Below are 19095 nucleotides of genomic sequence, written 5' to 3'. Positions count from 1 at the left end.
AATCTTAAGAAAACCCAGAGCCATTTTTTGTTCTAATTATAGAAATAAAACAAAGTTATTGTCCTGTTCTCTGTCTCAACGTATTCGATTAGCTTAATTTAATGTCCTGCAAACACACTTAGCAGATATTTTTCTCGGTTCATGTGTGAACTACTGATTTACTTAACAAATCAATTGATCGCTTTAGTTGATGCCTATGTCCTCTATGTGCATGAGGAGAACAGGGATCTTTCTGTCAAGGTTCTATTTAATATGTAGAGCCTGAAGCTAAGTTTGTGTAGAACACGCAGTACTCAGTAAACATTGGCTGAATAAAGCATGAAGAGTAATAGGTAACTTCATGATTTAGGAAGGAGTAAATGGAGGAAAACAAGAGCTAGGAATAAACCCTGTAGCATTTAAAATATACTTGTTAAGTATAAATATTGCCTGTAGAGAGGTGCTGTGCTTGTTCAATGGCCCAGTGGTGCACATCTGGAAAAAAAAAAAAAACCCAACCAGGCGAGCTGGAACGCACAGACGGGATTCTCAGCGTCTATCTTGAAAAGCTGCTTTTATTCCTTGATCCTAAAACATTTTCAAATCATTAAGGTCTCTTGATGTTGGCTCCAAAGGTCCTGGGAAATTTGAGGGGAGTGGAATATTTATTTAGTCCTTATTAATTTAGAACATGAGAAGCATCAGAAATTTAGTGAGTTGTCTCCTCAGAACATCTTACTCGGCAAGTTGACTAATGCTTGCCTTCTCACAGTGGTGCACCCTGTGGGACAGCATCTCTGTTCTGTTCTCCTGATGCTCATTGTCACACTCCTGGGCCTTTAGTCTTTTTTAAAAAATTTTTTTATTGGATATTTTTTTAATTTACATTTCAAATGTTATTCCCTTTCCCATTTTCCCGGACATACGCCCAGCAATCCCATCTCCCTCCCCTTCTTCTATAAGGGTGTTCCCCTCTCCATCTGGGCCCCCTCCCCACCCCTGACATTCCCCTACATTGGGGGTCCAACCTTGGCAGGACCAAGGGCTTCTCCTTCCATTGGTGCCCAGTAAGGCCACCCTTTGCTACCTATGCAGTTGGAGCCATGGGTCAGTCCATGTATAGTCTTTGGGTAGTGGTTTAGTCCCTGAGAGCTCTAGTTGGTTCTTATGGGGTCTCAAGCCCCTTCAAGCTTTTTCAGTTCTTTCTCTAATTCCTCCAATGGGGGTCTTGTTCTCAGTTCAGTGGTTTGCTGCTGGCATTCGCCTCTGTATTTGCTGTATTCTGGCTGTGTCTCTCGGGAGAGATCTACATCCGGTTCCTGTCGTCCTGCACTTCTTTGCTTCATCCATCTCATCTAGTCTTGGTGGCTGTGTGTGTGTGTGTGTGTGTGTGTGTGTGTGTGTGTGTGTGTATGTATGTATGTATATATATACGTATATATATGTATATATATGTATATATATGGGGCGCACATGTAGGGCAGGCTTTTGTATCTTGTGTGGCCTCCTGTTTTTCTTTAAGGTAGGGACATTGCTTTGTTACAAATTCTCTACTTGTGCATGTCGATGAGCTTACCTTCACTAATCTCCTGTGTCTACTCAGAGTCCCTCAGGTGGTAACTGCCGGCAAGCATTGTCAATGTTCTACTGACCCATATGTCTTCTTTATAGGCACTACCTTTGGCTCAGATTTTTCATTTCTTCTGATACCACCGTCTTCTGTTTGTGTGTTTTACTTCCATTTTGGTTGGCCAGTCCCCTCTTTTTGGGATTGTCTGTGTCAGATTTATCATGAGGAGACATGATGGTAACATTACCACACACATTGCTGTCTGTGTATGAACAGAATCGTGAGTGTTCAGTGGCCAACCTCTGATAGACTAGAGAAATTCCATGACTGGCCAATGGGCCAAGCTCCCCGTTGTTAGTTACGCGGTGATTTATGGATTGAGGAGCAGCAAATTAAAACTTTATACAACCACAGCTACTACACTGTGTTAACTGATGTTAACTGAAATGTGAAGTGCACTGTTGAGTGACTAGTGTTATTTAAGGAGGACTGTGGAAACTGTAAGATAGGTTTATTGGTATGAGCGAAAATAGGGCTGTCTACACCCTAGGCTTTAACTTGTAGTATAGAAAAATTATTAAAGTAGGATTAGTTTTTCCATATGATATTTTCCACTTACATTTATGTGGTTTGCATGCATGAACCGGCAGTCTTTCCTTCATGTTTTATTTTAATGATATTTCAATGGCAACGCCTGCAAGAAGGCTTTCACTTTCTTCACTTCTCTCGTCGTGAGAAGAATACATTTCTGCACATGTGTGCTCCTGTGTTTGAGGGGGTGTATGGAGATGAGAGGTTGACATTGAGCTGCATTCATCAACTGTTCCTCCGTTTTAATTTTTGATGGGGTAGCTCAGTAAGTCCTGGATCTCCTGCTTTGGGCAGATTGGCTGGCCAGCAACCCCCCAAGATCTGCCCATCTTCACATGCCAGCACTAGAGTTCCAGATAAGGTACTACCACTCGCAGATTTTTATATGGGTGTCGGAGGTGCAAACTCAGTGCCTTATACTTGTGTTGCAAGAATTTGACCTACTGAGTATCTCCCTAGCCTTGTTTTTTTTTCCTTAATGAAAAAATGCAGGGCACCAAATTGCAGCTCCTGAACATGGTAGGTAAGAACCCTACACCTGAGTCATATCAGCAGCCCCTTCAACCCCATAGTTTATGCCTCCATGGTATCTTGTATATTTGTGCCACGCTTTATTTAACCAATCCTCTTTTCTTGATATTTAGGACTTAAAATTTTCTCAATTATAAACAATGTGATCGATTTTACACTAAAATCTTTGAGATAACTTACATTTTTAAATGAATGTAATTTTAGTAGAAGAACTTCTGGCCAATAAAATATGCTTCTAAGACATTTTCATACATTTCTAAATTTCCCTTTAGAGAGATTTCGGCTCATGATTCTACTAACAACCAACATCTGGAGATGTTATTGCAAGATTCCTATATACTGGCCGATGTTACTACTTTCCATCTCTTTTGTTTTAATAGATGAAACTCCTTTTTTATTTAATAATAGGCTTCTGTTACTGGGTTGACTATTTGTGAATTCAAATTTTGGTTGAAGCTATCTTAGTCTGTCTCATATTTCTATAGATTTCAGGTGGTAGGGACTTGTGTGTTTTTCTAGGCCCTTTGGCATGCATATTTCTGCATATATATATATATGTTCTTCAGTGTATGATATGTATGGGTTTTGTTCTCGCATGGATTTGCCATTCTTGTTTTTAGTCAGGCATTTGAAAGTATGAATGAGCCTTACTTTTGTAATGTGACCTTCAAGGGCTCCTCTTTCTTTTCTCTCTAAAGAGACTAACTCACAATGTGGGTGAAATTCTAGTTAATTTTTCATTACACGATTTCAGGAGACGGGGTCAAAAGGAGCTAGTAGGGCATTCAATTATGTGCTTAAGTGTGTTGGAAAATGTTCTCCCCGCCCCCTCTCAGGTGTACAATATTTTACTTGGGCTTGTTTTTCAAGTGCACTGAAGTGGGACTAAACATTTTTGGATACTGCCATTATGTGAAGAAGAGATCCCATCTCGTTAAATATTCCTTCATCAGCTTCACAGTTACCCAGTCACGGGCAGCGAACAGCCTGCGAGGGCAGAGGGAGGGCAGGTGGTTGGCCTGAAGAATCTCAGGATTGGGGTGCTCCGTTGTCCCTCCCATTGCTGCTTGAAGAAGTGATTGGTCCAAACTGATTCCTGTCTCATAATCTCGAACTGGTCATAAGTGAGGAGGAGGGGAAGTCATGAGGTTGAACCTTAGCTCATCTGAGGGCTCAAGGGTCTTCCTCATAAACCACAGACTTCTGTCCTTTCGAAAGGGGTGGAGAGCCGAGACACAGTTTGGCTCCCAGGCACAGAGAGAGGAGGCTTTGATTTGTTCAGATAAAGGATGTCCACTGAAAATGTGGAAGGGAAGCCCAATAATCTTGGGGAGAGAGGAAGAGCCCGAAGCTCCACTTTCCTCAGGGTTTTCCAGCCAATGTTTAACCACAGTATTTTCACTTCTGCAGTCTCCCCGGCCGCAGAACGTATCCGATTCATCTTGGGAGAGGAAGATGACAGCCCAGCACCTCCTCAGCTCTTCACGGAACTCGATGAGCTGCTGGCTGTGGATGGACAGGAGATGGAATGGAAGGAGACAGCCAGGTGAGACATGGCTGGATCGAGAGAGTGCAGCGCTGGCCTGGGGGAAGCAAGAGGAGAGCAAATGGATGGGCCTTGGGTGCTGCCTTCTCGAGCCTCAGCATCAGGTGCCTGACTCGTGTGATGCTGCATCAAAGGGTGTTCTCTCTGCCCTCTGTCCTTGTACATTGACGTGGATGCATGGCGTCTCTTTTTCACTGCTGGAGCATGTTTTACTAGCAAGGGCTCTAGGAACTTGACTTTTGTTGACAAAGGCGTCAACCTCAACTTATATACTATTTAATAGTAAAGCAGAAGGGCGGTAATAAACTCGAGCACCCAAAGGCAGTGGCCAAGAAACATTTCTACACATCTCTCCATGCACACATATCTCTGTGATCCCTGTGTAACATTGTCTGTTCCCGGGGAGAAAGGGTACTGGGGGAACAATTATGGCTCTAAGACAAAGATGGTGTAATTTCAGGTAAAGAGCCTGTTACCTTCGAAGTCTCCAGCTGAAAGCTGAACTTGGAAGTCAGACACCTCAGTTTCGTTCTCTACTCTGTTCCCTTCTAGCCTAATGGCCTTGTGTGTTAATAGAATGAATGATAGCACTTATACCATATGATTTGAATACACACATGTAAAATATATACTATATAGATATAGTATACTATGCCATGTACAATCATAAAATTAGTATTTACGTGGACATAATTTGTGCATTGTTCAATACTTTGCAAGTTTCTGAGATTTAAGGAGTCACATCAGAGATTTTTCTCTTCACAGGAATTCAGTTACTCTAGACTAATTCCTCCACAACATGTAGTCACCCTTTGCAGGATGCACCTTGAGTCCACAAGGATCCTGGAACAAAGACTCTTTCTTACTTCCTGGTTCCCTTTGTTCCTTTATGGAATGAGGCTCACACTATCATGGCTTGAGAGGTCTTAGTCTACTGTTGTCACTGCCGTCCATTAGATAGCTCAGCACACTTTTTACTCTTCCCATGCCTCAGTCTCTTACTCTGCCAAGAGAGGGTCTTACAGGATTCCCTGTTCTTCAGCACCACACATAGTTTCTTGCTCTAGAAGTTTCTTCCCGTGTGTACATTGGTGTAGTCAGTAGTGCCTCTAATGTTTCCTTTGATTATTCTTTTTGTGTTGAAATATTTGTTAAGAATTACCATTGGCTAGAACACAGGGGCAGCTTTGTGTGTTTGTTTCGTGCCAAATATTGACGATCCTTTAATTTACGTGACCCCTGCTCTCGGCCAGGTGAAGAAGTAAATCCACACTGAGTGCAGCTCAGTGTTGACTGAAATGCTTATGCTATTTCTAGTTTCGTTTCATTTCGGTCCATGGAGGGTGTCAAGTGTCACTCTGTAGCTCAGGTTGGCCTTGAACTCATGGCAATTCTCCTGCCTCAGTCTCTTCAATACTGACATTACAGGATTGAGTTAGAATACTTGGTCATATAGGATTCTAAAGACGAAGATAACCTTATGTTCTTAGCGTCTTTAAATATGGTGTTGCATATTCTAGAGGGACTATCCTTCTAGAGGAGAAGGGTGTTGGGAAGCTGACCAGGGAGAAAACAAAATAACTTCTATTTAGGGATCATCCCATTATTATTAACTACATTTCTGATATTATTGTTTTCCTCATTATATGAATTCAGTCAGCCAGAGGCAGAGTACCACCCTGTCCTTCTGCTTCCTACAGTTTTTTTCATGGCCTTGAAATGCTAGGGTCATAAAAGATTCTCATAAACATGTGTTGAATATGTTACTAGCGGAGAGACTTTGATTTTTTTTCAGCTAACGTATAAATTAATAGTTTTTGTTATGACATTCTCACATTTCCATCTAATTGTATTTTGTTACAAAGCAAGTCTTTTGAATGTAATAGTTACCATCTCTTTCTGCTGGGTGGGCCAGGCTGGAGGTAACCCAGCACATCAGTGCTAAAGCTCAAGAGGAGGAGCGCACTTCTAATTTCAAACTATTTCATGACTCTGCTGATGGCATCTGCACTTCTGTCTCTACACTTCCTTCCTTATTTAATTGGCATGGAGTAATTGGAGGGCGATTAGCAGTCATATAATTAATATATTCAGACCCTTTGTTCTTTCATATTTCTCCATCTCAATGTGTAATTTCATTCTCGTGGACCCTCCAGCCAGGACACCCGGGTCTTCCTTTCCTTCTACCTTACTTACGCCTGTCTTCTGATCAATAGATCTGACTTTCTGCAGTACTCGGAGGTTTCAGCATCTCATCACACTTCCTGTCCAATACTGCCTCAGGTCTGGTTCAGGATTTCAGCATCTCCTATTTAGATGACCAGAAAAACCTCCAATGAATTGGTCCTTACATGTGCATATTTTGTGTATATACCTTTCACCCTAAGATACTTGAATAGCTTTCTGTGTCTTCCTCTAGTCCAGTCTGCTAGAGCTCCAGCGGTCAGTTTGAGGGACTCCGTATTTGCCACGCCCTTGTCCCACAGACACCCCTCACTTACCTACACGACCGACTCATACATGACCAGACTTTTGAGTTGAAACATCACCTAGACCTCTTATCCCAGGTCCTCTATTATATTTTTGACCTCTGACTTCTCATTATTTAGCACATTATTTACCTTGTTATCCTGTCTTTCTAGTAGATCTAAATCCCTGTGAGGGCAGGGTTTTCCCTTACCTTGGTCAGCAGCCCCATCCTTCTGCCTAGAACTACCTGCAGCACAGCCGTACTCAGGGAGCAGGGATGATACAGTGAATGTGCAGAGGAACATTCTTGGCTCTCAGTGTGCTGTCCCTTCTGATGTCTGTGGAATATTTAGATTTCCAGTGACCTGTACTTCTTGGGACACACACTGAATCTTTTTGTGGTGACATTTGACTTTCATCTGTGATGTGGATTTTTCCAGCCATGATAAAATTACCAGCCCCCTATTGAAAGGTCTCAAACCTCATGGATGAATAAAACTGAAGACTATAAGCAGAGATTTTTTTTTCATATATGGTGGTATGGCATAGGAATTGTCTCTTCCTGCCTAGCAAGCATATTTGACTTTTTTTCCCTTTCCTCTGAAATTCCCAGTTGATAGACGTTTTGTTCAGGCTGTGTGTGGTAGGCGCTGGTAACACGGGGTCTCACACATGCTAAACAGAGGCCTTACCACTGAGGTACATGCGCCCTATGAAGCACTGGTGCTAGTGGACAGTTCTATTCTAAAGAGAAAAAATGCTCTAGACTTGTCAAAATAGATGTAGTTTCTGGTGTGGGCTTTGAACCAGTGCCATTCCTTTTTCCCCTTTAGGGTCCTGTACTTTTCGGGTGACTGATGATTTTATTTAAATAAGAATAGTCTACAAAGAGCTTTGGCATTACCGTGGTTTGAGTCCCACTTTGAGAATTTTCATTTGGTTTTACTTCTCAAACAATGAAAATGTTTTCAGTCCCTTCGGTTCTAAGATAGCAGGAATGAAATACTACCAGCAGGAGAAGCCTGTACTTAAGTGGGATTTAAAGTGTTGGTCAACTTTGTCCTCCTCTTTTGCATATTTTTCCCATTCTGTCTTTCCTATAAGGTAAGGTAGAACTTTGGAATTTCCAGTGGCTTTTCCAAAATGGTGCACAAGCTGGAGACCGTGCAAGGGTGAACTTCACATGTTTGACGAGGGTGTCTGACTGATGGAGAGACAGCGTTAGCCTTTCTTTTTTTTTTTTTTTTTCTTTTTTTCGGAGTTGGGGACCGAACCCAGGGCCTTGCGCTTGCTAGGCAAGCGCTCTACCACTGAGCTAAATCCCCAACCCCAGCGTTAGCCTTTCTAAAGGGCACTTTCAGGATCTGTAGTCATTAGCAAAAAATAACATTGAGGAAGACTGCAGTAATCAAATGGAATCAGTTGAAATGGGTGAGGAAGAAGTCTGCACTGTAATCCATTAAAGTAATCTGAGCTGAATGGCCCGTGTCTATGACCTATAAGTACTTGAGAGATAGAATCAGGAGAATCAGAAGTTCATGGCTACGTAACAGGTTTGAAGCCAGGCTGGGATATATGAGGTCATGTCCCAAAGTGAAATAAAACAAAACCAAACTGAAATCAGAAGAAACACGAACCTATTAGAATTAGTTCTCAGGTGCCCAACACACACAGATTAAGAAGTAACCCCTAGTCTTGCTTGGATGATGGCCCAAAATCACAAGGAAGGGATGGAGTTTTCTTTCTTCTTCCACTTCCTCAGGTGAATTAGCTCTTCTGAGGTAGTCTCCCTAGTTTCCTTTCCCCCTCAGTGGAGTTTCAGTGTCCAGAGCCGCACACCATCACTATTGCCTGAATAAATGTCAAAGATCATCAACACCGTGTAATCGAACCTGCACTGCCAATCCTGCTGTAGAAGAAAGCCGTCAAGCGTTAGCCAACAAAGGAAAAGGGCACTGGCGTGTCATGTCCAGGAACACAATGCACACTAATGTTTATTTGTGTTTGTGCTGTGCAAGCTGACCCAGATCACCTCTGGGGAACCTCTTTTAAGGTCATGGACACAGCACAACAGCTTACACTTTACACTGTGAGTCTGCCATCATCGCACTCTAGAGTTCTTTGGCTTTTCTCTACCAGATTACTCTGGGAAATTCCTCCTTGGACCAAATTTCTTTTCTTTTTCTTTTTCTTTCTGTAAGTAGATTATTTAGGGAATCCAGTCACCCTTGTAATTAGACATCGTTATATCTAGGTAATTATATGCAATACTTAACAACAGTAGATCTATAAATTATGAATTCTATTTAAAATAGCATTTATTCCAGGCACATACTAGCATTGACTTCTTTTATGTACGATGAATTTATTTTTTGACGAGCAAGGAATTCATGATTGTTACATCGGTAGTTTTACACAGTTGGATTGTATTCTAGTACAAAGGTCACGAGGATTTTCCGCTATGAAACTGGCAGGTTTTAAAGTTGGAGGTCTTGCCTTTACTTAATTATATTTAATCATATGATTGGAAAGTTGCAAAATTTAGTGATTCCCAGAGGGCCTTCTGTTTCTTCAACAAGTGAGCAAAGTGCTCTTTGGTTGGCAGCCACTCAAAGTGTATTAAGCTGGGGAGTACTCGATCATTATTCTTCTAAGACCTTGGGATAAATAAAATTCACCTAATACATTGCTCATCCAAGGGTACGACTATTTTATAATCACAAGCGTTTAAAAAGTCAACTTCTGAGATTAATTTTCCCATAGCATGTTACACACTGAAACAAGAGGAAGACCATGTAGATTCATAGTTATTGCGAAGGGTCGATGGTGGCTTTCAGTACACGCCACAGGGAAAGTGCCTGGTTCTTTTAAAAACATAATTACATGGGTCGAAAGCAGAATTTCTGGCGCTTGGATAGTCTGAACTTTGGTCTTTCTCCCTTAGCCTTCTTTTTAATGGATGTTGATTGGAGTTGAGGAGAATTGGCACTTTATTCGTCAAGTTTGTCCTTGATGTTCGAGGAGCACGGACAGAGCATGCTCCCGCTCTGGGATGAAAACGATCTGCAGTAAATATAAATGGGCGAAGTGATATAGCCATCCCTGAACAAGTAGAGCAGTAGATTCGTTTGGTCGGCACCACACCAGTGTCCATGCTGTTAGCTATGCCGTAGACCATCATCGGAGCATTCAATATTAATGGAAGCTGAAGTGCAATGGATGCTAAAGTTAGCCATGAGATAGCATCTGTCCTTAGGAATTGACCGAACTGTATGTAGTGGTCTAGCAGTGAAACTTCACTTCCTTTCCTTACGGTAATCTTGACCTGCAGGGTAGATAGGATCTATCAGGGTGAGCAGTGCTCTTCCTAAAGTCCAGCCCAGTTGGAATTTATGATTCTTTTTTTTAAATTTACATTTATTTATTTATTTATGGAATTTATGATTCTTCTTGCTCTCGAAGAACTTACCCTGATTCCTGCCTTAATTAAGTCAGTTAGTTACCAGCAATATATCCTGCAGAGAGCATTATAGGAAAGGCCAGAAGGAGATTCAGTGAATTATGCTCCCTTTGGAAAAGTTTCTTTTTTTTTTTTATTATTAACTTGAGTATTTCTTATATACATTTCGAGTGTTATTCCCTTTCCCGGTTTCCGGGCAAACATCCCCCTAATCCCTCCCCCTCCCCTTCTTTATGGGTGTTCCCCTCCCCATCCTTCACCCATTGCCGCCCTCCCCCCAACAATCTAGTTCACTGGGGGTTCAGTCTTAGCAGGACCCAGGGCTTCCCCTTCCACTGGTGCTCTTACTAGGATATTCATTGCTACCTATGAGGTCAGAGTCCAGGGTCAGTCCATGTATAGTCTTTAGGTAGTGGCTTAGTCCCTGGAAGCTCTGGTTGCTTGGCATTGTTGTACATATGGGGTCTCGAGCCCCTTCAAGCTCTTCCAGTTCTTTCTCTGATTCCTTCAATAGGGGACCTATTCTCAGTTCAGTGGTTTGCTGCTGGCATTCGCCTCTGTATTTGCTGTATTCTGGCTGTGTCTCTCAGGAGAGATCTACATCCGGCTCTTGTCGGCCTGCACTTCTTTGCTTCATCTATCTTGTCTAATTGGATGGCTGTATATATGTGGGCCACATGTGGGGCAGGCTCTGAATGGGTGTTCCTTCTGTCTCTGTTTTAATCTTTGCCTCTCTATTCCCTGCCACGGGTATTCTTATTCCCCTTTTAAAGAAGGAGTGAAGCATTTGCATTTTGTTCATCCTTCCTGAGTTTCATGTGTTCTAGCCATCTAGGGTAATTCAAGCATTTGGGCTAATATCCACTTATCAATGAGTGCATACCATGTGTGTTTTTCTGTGATTGGGTTACCTCATTTAGGATGATATTTTCCAGTTCCAACCATTTGCCTTCGAATTTCATAAAGTCATTGTTTTTGATAGCTGAGTAATATTCCAATTTTCTTAAGCTTACATTGCTTAGCTAATCGAGCACTGTCTTGGGCTATTCAGGCTGCACTGACAGAATACCATAAACGAAATCTCTTACACACAGTAGAAACTTGCTTCTCCTTGTTCTGGAGTATGTAAAGTCCAAGACTGGGCTCAGCACATTGACTCACAGACAGTTGTGGGGACAATGTGCTCTTGATGGTACTTCCTAGTTGCAAAAGGTCTTGCCAAGGGTACTAGAATTACAACATAGAAAGCTGGGTATGCTGACTTTACCTATAATCCTAGCACATGGAGGACTGAGGCAGGAGGATTGCCATAAGTTCAAGGCTAGGCTGGACTACAGAGTAAGAATATCTCAAAAACTCAACCTGACAACTACCCCAAACCCAAACCCCTAAAAGTTTAACAAAATATTATTTTTTAGTGTGTGTGTGTGTGTGTGTGTGTGTGTGTGTGTGACTGAAATGATGAGTTCTCATTCAAGCTATACAGATGGACAGCAACTGATAAACCGAAACTCATTTAAGAAAGATAAAGGACTTGCCCCTGGGATGGCTGTCAGGTTGGGGCAGTCACTGGTTGGCCATTCGTTTAGTCTCTGCTCCATCTTTGTCCCTGAATTTCTTGTAGAAAGGAGAAATTTTTGGCTGTAAGCTTTGTTTTTTTGTTTTATTTTTATTCTTTATTTTTTGGGGGGTTGTAAATTTTGTAGGTAGGGTTTTGCCTTTATCTCTCCACTGGGGGTCCTGTCTGGCTACAGGAGTAGACACTTCAGGTTGTATAACCCCACTTCTAGGAGTCTCAGCTAAAGTCTTCCCTATAGACTCCTGGGAGCCCTCCCCATCCCAGGTCTCTGGCACATCCTGAGGGCAGGAGAAGAAAGGTACGGGAAATGAATGAAGCTGTCTGAAACATTACACGTTACAGCTTCTAGATGACCCTTGTCATTTATCTTTGGCTTACATTCTGTTTTCAAAGATTCTCAGCTATTGAGAATACTCTTAGAAATCCAGAACAGGTATCCACTCTATTTTCCATAGACGGTCTATTTCTGGGTAGCCCTGAGATCCGAAACCATTTACCATGGACTCTTTCATCTTCTGGAGTCTGATCTGGAGCTATGGAGTAAGACAGATATAATTAAACTGTTCACAGAATAACTTAAAGATCCCGTGAGAAAGCAGGAGAAGGTGCTGCCCAAAGTTAACAGCATCACAGTAATCATCTAATTGATTATGAAGTAATCTGCTTTCCTTGTTTATTATTGGCTTGCTGATAGCCACGAAATATTGTAAGTGTGTGCTATAAAAATTGTCATTGACTTCTAGCTCCTTCTGTTTCTCTGGAAATTATTCCAACCAAAGATGAAGAAAATGTTAAGTCTAACAACACATATAGACAGGGGGGCATGATAGAAGTTTCTCATTTTGTTCAGGAATGTTTCAATTACTTCTGTGGAAATAAACCAGGTTCACTGTTGAAGTTTTAGAGTCTCTACAGTGATATTGCTGACCTTTAAACGTCTTTGTTATTTAAGGCATTGTTAGTATTATAATTTTGAGGATTACATACCTGAGTATTGTATCTACACCAACTTGCCTCTCCTTCCCCTCTTTGAGGCCCCCTTACTTCATGACTTTTTTTGTCTACATTATTCCACTTAGCTTTGCTCATATGTACACTCGGTTAGAGCTGTGGCTTTCAAACTCTAGAGGTAAAAAGATCCACATTTAAAAGTCAAGACCTCTTGCTGGTTTTGCTGGGTAGAACACAGGGTAACGGGGCCTCTAGTCATTGAGAGGTTGGACATAGACGTTACCATTGACAGGGAGGAGCTGCCTGGCTTCGAGGGGCCTCCTGGGAGGAGTGTGGAGGCATACGGGAAAATGCTTTTGAGTCAATGAGCATTGGGTGTGATAAAAATCCTAAGCTTTTCTTTGACACGATGGCTGATCTCTTGATCTGTTTTCACTTGTGGTCTGTGCAGGGAGCGTCTTTCCCCTCCCTGGGGGTTGATAAGAGTTCTATAAATAATACAGTATGTAGCGCTTCCTCTGGTTTCCTCCGATGCCTGCCCTTTGTTCTTATCTGCAGTGAGTTAGGTGAGCGTTTAGCTTGTTCTAGGAAAATGTTTTTCAATCATTAAACCCTTGGGTGAGAAATGTAGGAAAACAAAATTTAACCCCGTCATTCCCTTTCCAGCATCCTTCAGAGGCTTGATGGGCAAGGCAGGTGAATGCTGGTGGCGCGGTAGGGACGCGTCCTGTTTCTTTGAGGTGCTTAGCAGAGTCTGTGTGCAGTGACACACGAATTATGAGGCTTCCAAATGTGTTTTTTTTTCTTCCTCCAACTTAAAAAAAAAGCTTTGCTTTCTCTGTTTTCAAAATTGTCTACACATCTTGGCAAGCAGAAGTGGGTGAGGGTTGTCTGTCCCAACGCAGAGGTTACTAGAGGACTGTCGTCCATCACGGTGAATCTGTGGTCCACTGAGCTCGCTCATTTTAAACATATGTGGAGCCTGGCTGGAAGGGTGAAGTTTCTATTAGCATCTCAGTGAGAGGCCCATATGCCAGCTGAGGCAGAGGCATCAGACATGGTAAAGCATGGACCTCATTAAGTATCAACAACTGGGTATTTTCCATTTGAGCTAAACATTGCTTTCTTGTTGCTACTTAAACTAACCCACTCTAAAGGTCACAAGAGAATATTGGCAGAGATGTCTGGTTTTATAATTATAGGAACTACCTACTTGGAGAAAATTTTTTAATTTATATTTTTAAAAAATTAACTGACTTATTTATGTTCTAGTTGTTGCCCTTTCAGTCAGTTCCTCATCCCATTCCTTCTTCCCCTTGCCTCTGAGAGGGTGCTCCCACCAGGCCTCCTCTTCCCTGAGGCCTCAAGTCTCTAGAGGATTAAGTGGATCTTCTCCCACTGCCAGGGGCCTCTCACCACCTCTGTATGCTCCTGGTTGGTGGCTCAGTCTCTGGGGGCTCCCTGGGGTCTGAAAAGTTGAGACTGCTGGTCTTCCTATGGGGTCACGGTGTCCCCTTCAGCTTCTTCAATCCTTCCCTTAAATTCAACAATAGGGGTCCCCGACGTTAGTCCAATAGTTGGGTATAAGTATGCCTTCTGTCTCCGTGAGCTGCAGTTGGGCCTCTCAGAGGACAGCCATGCCAGGCTCCAATCTGCAAGCACATCATAGCATCAGTAAGACCGTCAGACCTTGGTGCCTCCCCATGAGATAGATTCTAAGTTGGACCGGTCATTGAACCACCTCTCCTTCAGTCTTTTTTTCCATTTTTGTCTCTGCAGTTCTTTTAGACAGGAACAATTCTGGGTCAGAAATTTTGACTGTGAGTTAGTAACCCTGTCCCTCCACTTGAGGCCCTGTCTATCTATGGTGTGTGTGTGTTGGGGGGGGGTGGTCTCTTTCCAATGTTGGGGATTGTAGTTAAGGTCACCCCCCATTGAATCCTGAGAGTCTCACCTCCCAGGTCTCTGGTATTTTCTAGAGGGTCCCCCCACCTCCCACCCCTTGAGGCTGCATATTTCCATTCATTCTTTTTGCCCTCTGGACTTCTCTCCTGCCTGCCCTCCCCCCACTTCCACCAATCCCTGATCTTGTTCCCCTTTCCTCTCCCCCTCCCCTCTCCTACCCAGGTCCCTCCCTCCCTCTGCCACCCATGATTATTTCCTTCCCCCATCTCATCTAAAAGTCACTTAGGAATTCATTTTTACTGATTTCCTGGTTATACGGGGAGGGTGGTGATGGTGGTAGAGGTCACTTGGACTCCGTTGGTCCATTTTGTTTTTTCTTTTTTGAGAGAAAGTGATCTGGTGATTGGATTCCTGGCAGTGACAGAGTCGATGAGTCAGTAAGCTATCGAGGCAGAGAGAGGAGACATTATGGAAGTGCTGGTCAGGGATGTGGGCAGGGGTCAGAGCCGCCTTCAGGGAAGGTTGCAGTTCTTTAATTGTTTCTCCCTGATTTCATCTTCCTAGGTGGATTAAGTTTGAAGAGAAAGTGGAACAGGGTGGGGAGCGATGGAGCAAACCCCATGTGGCCACCTTGTCCCTGCACAGCTTGTTTGAGCTGAGGACATGTATGGAGAAAGGATCCATCATGCTTGACCGGGAGGCCTCCTCTCTCCCACAGCTGGTGGGTGAGTATGCCACTTCAGGCCCCTCCTGTCGTTCAGGAATGCCCCTCAATGCAGAAGCCCGCTAGGGTAAGCAGGGTTGAGCATTCTCTAAAACACCGGTTCTTAGAGTCTTGTGCCATGAAATGAGCGACTTACAAACGATTTGACAGATATCAAGAAAAGTAGCATTAAGAAATAAGACCCGTCTTTGGTTTGGTCATTTCTATTATTTTGGAATACTTAGATTGATTTTTTTCCAAGTTTGTTTATCAATCTTCGAAATTTTGTGCTTTTTTTTTTAAAAAAAAATCCTTTATATTTTGTAACGTCGAAGATTGCATTTAATATGCAATCCACATATTAGTTTCTCTACTTGTTAGTGTGTACGGTGATCGTTTTTGGTATAGACTTGTGTGTATGTGGGATCGTTCGTGTGTATGTGTGTGTGTGTGTGTGTGTGTGTATGTGTGTGTGTGTGTGTGTGTGTGAATGGGTTGATGTGTGTGCTTCTGTGCATGCATGTATGTTTCTGTGGATGCCAGAGTAAACCATGGTTTTATTTCTCGGGAACCCATCTCTTCCTTTCTGAGACAATATCTCTCCCCGACAGGAGCTCACTCAGTAGACTCGGTATGGTGGCCACCATGCCTGTTTTTTTTTTTAATTAACATAAATTCTAGGCGTTGGACTCAGGTCCTCAAGCTTGCATGGTGGTCATTTGCATATCGAGCCATTACCTCACCCCAGATTAATATTCTGGCTAAAGAGCCTTCTCACCCTCCTATATCAACTGGCTCTCTGGACGTTAGGGTTTGAGAACTCTTTGACCTTAGATGTTTCACTGGGCTTTTCTGCTCCTCAGTTACACTTTGTTCAAAACAGAGCTTCACATCTTGCAGGAGGATGAAAATATTCCACTTCCCTGGGCTGCTGTGAGGGGAGGTGCATGTCAAGCCATTTAGCTGTGTGTGGAAAATGCTGTGGGGTAGGATGCCAGCATTAGGGCCCCATCGGCTAGTGACTGAGTGACTGAGTCAGGTTACATTGGTGTAGAGGATCTTGCCTATCACCAGAGCTTATGGAATTTCTCTGCATGAAATGTCACCATTTATTCCTTCCATTGAGTATGTGTGTTTTCTCTATGATACTAAAAAAAAATCTCTGGAAGTAGTTTGTATCCTGTGACACCAAGTGGTACCAGCAAAGAAATGCTGGGATCCCAGGGGGCAGCTTTAACTCAAGGCTTCTTCTGTCAGTATAGATGATCATGGTCAGAACACAGTCATGGAGTCTTGGTTCCTCTTCTGTGGAAGCACTATTAAGGGCACATGTCTGGGTTTCCTTTCCTGATGCCGTGATTAATACCTTGATTAAAGGTGCTTAGTGGAGAGGTATATTTTAGGTCATGATTCCCGATTATAGTCTATCACAGCTGGAAAGTCAGTGAGGCAGGAGTCTGAGAGAATGGGTCACGATACAGCCATCTTCAGCGACAGAGGTCCAGGGGTGCATGGATGCTTGAGCTCAGCTTGACTTCTTTTTATCTAGTCCAGGACCCAATCCTCAGAATGGCACTGTGTGCTTTTAGGCTGGGACTTCTCACATCAACGAACATAATAGAGACCATCACCCACAGACTTATCAATTCACAGGCCAAATTAATCGCTATGGGTCCTGCTGGAGATGCCCATTCTAGATGATTCTTGATCGTGTCATGTTGTCAATTGGAACTGTCATGGTGTACCTTTCGAAGGAGAATTAAATAAGATCATCTTCAGACTAGCTGGGTTCGTATTTTTACCCTAGTGTCATTAGCTGTCTAGATTTCCCTACATGTCACCTACCACACAACTACGTGAAGTCTGGTTTGAGTCTGGCATGTAGATGGTTGGGATTTCATGAGCAGAAGGAAAAATTCCAAAGACTATTGACTGAAGAGATGGATGTAGTGGAATATCCATTGATTCTTTTTATTGATTGATTGATTGATGATTGATTGGCTTTTGCCGGTCTCAGAGCTGATCACCAGGGTGATGAAAGTTTTAGACCGGAACTTCTCTGCAAACCTGTCTTTGTGCTCTCAGTCCCATACTGAACTACCTTACAGAGTTCCTGGTCTCCAGCAACCCTCTCACTGTGTGTACACAGCAGAAGACAGAGTCCGCATCAAATCAGAGCCTCTTTAGCCAATGACCAAAAGGGGAAGCTCTGACATCTGCCTCATGTAAGAAAGATTAAGTGAGCACTTGATGTTCTTGCTTAATTTCCCATAACTTTTCTTTTTTATTATTATCAGCTGTGGAGTCTTTTCTAACCTCCATGAATTTACTTTGAACATTGTCATTCTGTGTTAAAATTAGACATCACTAGGTCACTTTGAGGTATCATCACTCGCTAATATGTTTGCTTCACAGCCCCTGGGGCAAGGAGGCAGAGTGCCAGGGCTGTCATTCTGGAGCTGATAATTCAGAAAAACAGTTCAGAGCAAACCATACATCATGAGCAAAAGAAAGGGAGGAAACCAAAGGCCAGCTGTGCAGAGGAGGGTAAACGAGGGTAACCTGATCACAGAACAAACATTCTGCAGAAGAATGCAAACCTGTGGAGGGTAAATGCGAACCACGGAAAACCTCTGCTCCGTTTTCAAGGACAGAAGGCAGCTCAATGCCGTGAGGAGCTGCAAGGACTGGTTCATTTCTATGACAAACTTTTTCTAGCAGAGGATGAAGTAGGGATGCTAGGACCTGCATATGCTGGTAATTCTCACCTGGCAGTTACTCCTAAATACCATAATGAATTTTCTCCCAATAGGCCAATTTTCCTTCAGAAAATGGGGGGAAATAGGAGAAAGTGTGATTATATCCAACAAATACGAGGGTGATTCTCAGCTGTCTTTGTGGTCCACATGCTATTGGTCCTCAGCGTCTTCCTGAGAGGCAGGTCCTAGGCCATAGAACAGGGCCCTGGGCGTAGGACAGGGCCCAAGCCAGGTTGAGGTGTCAAGTGTCGTTCTCACAGTGACATCGGCTTACCTGGGGTTCTTTTCAGGACCTCGCTGTGCTTTTACCTTTTTTTTCTTTTTCTTCTTCTTCTTCTTCTTTTTTTTTTAAAGAATCCCTTCTGTATTTTAATAAGAAAATTGTCTTTGAAGCATTACAGAGGATAAGACATAATTTCCAGGGATTATTTTAATAGGTTTATTATTAGCATCTCCATTGTAATCTTACATTTAAAGAGTGTCACTCACATTCGAAGTCAAGTTCATGGAATTTTCTTCCACACTTTTGTTTAAAAAAAGCTGCAATCCATTTCAGGTATATAGCACAATGTGAACTGGATGAGAAAAATGTGGCTCTATTTTATATATGCACCTGAGCTCTGTGTATTGGCAAATGTTCGAGTTCTGCTGTTTCTTGTTTTTATCTTTCTTAAAAAAACCACTTTATAGTTTCAAAATTTATATTTTTCATTCTTTCCAATTATAAGTTGATATATATCCATCCAAATATAATCCATAAATAACTTTACTACACAAGTAAAATTTTCCCTAATCTTACCACAGAAATAAAATGTTTCCTAATCTAATTTTGTCTATTTATTATGTCAACATTTTTCTCATGCTCTGTTTATGTGCATCTAACTGTCTTGAAATGGAATAATGGTACTTCTGTGTGTGTGTGTGTGTGTGCGCGCGCGCACGTGTGAGTGGGAGTGTGTGAATGCCTGCCCATGTGGAGGTTAGCGTAGGTTATCAGGTAGCTTTGTCTTCATTCTTTGTCTTATGGCCTTGACTCAGCAGATAAGTGTGTT

At 42.6% G+C, this 19095-nt stretch overlaps 1 protein-coding gene across 6 annotated transcripts in view; it reads left to right on the top strand.

Moving 5' to 3' along the window:
• Nucleotides 1-19095, top strand: part of Slc4a4 (solute carrier family 4 member 4) — a 451986-nt gene that overhangs the window by 251538 nt on the left and 181353 nt on the right. For all 6 annotated transcript variants that reach the window (XM_039092509.2, XM_006250791.5, XM_039092511.2 and 3 more), the window contains 2 exons: nt 4082-4217; nt 15146-15306. In XM_039092509.2, coding sequence (XP_038948437.1) covers nt 4082-4217; nt 15146-15306 — 297 coding nt within the window. The remainder of the gene's footprint in view (nt 1-4081; nt 4218-15145; nt 15307-19095) is intronic.

Source organism: Rattus norvegicus, chromosome 14 (genome assembly GCF_036323735.1).
Source record: "Rattus norvegicus strain BN/NHsdMcwi chromosome 14, GRCr8, whole genome shotgun sequence".
Classification (NCBI taxonomy): Eukaryota; Metazoa; Chordata; class Mammalia; order Rodentia; family Muridae; genus Rattus; species Rattus norvegicus.
This window is presented reverse-complemented; position numbering and strand designations above follow the sequence as displayed.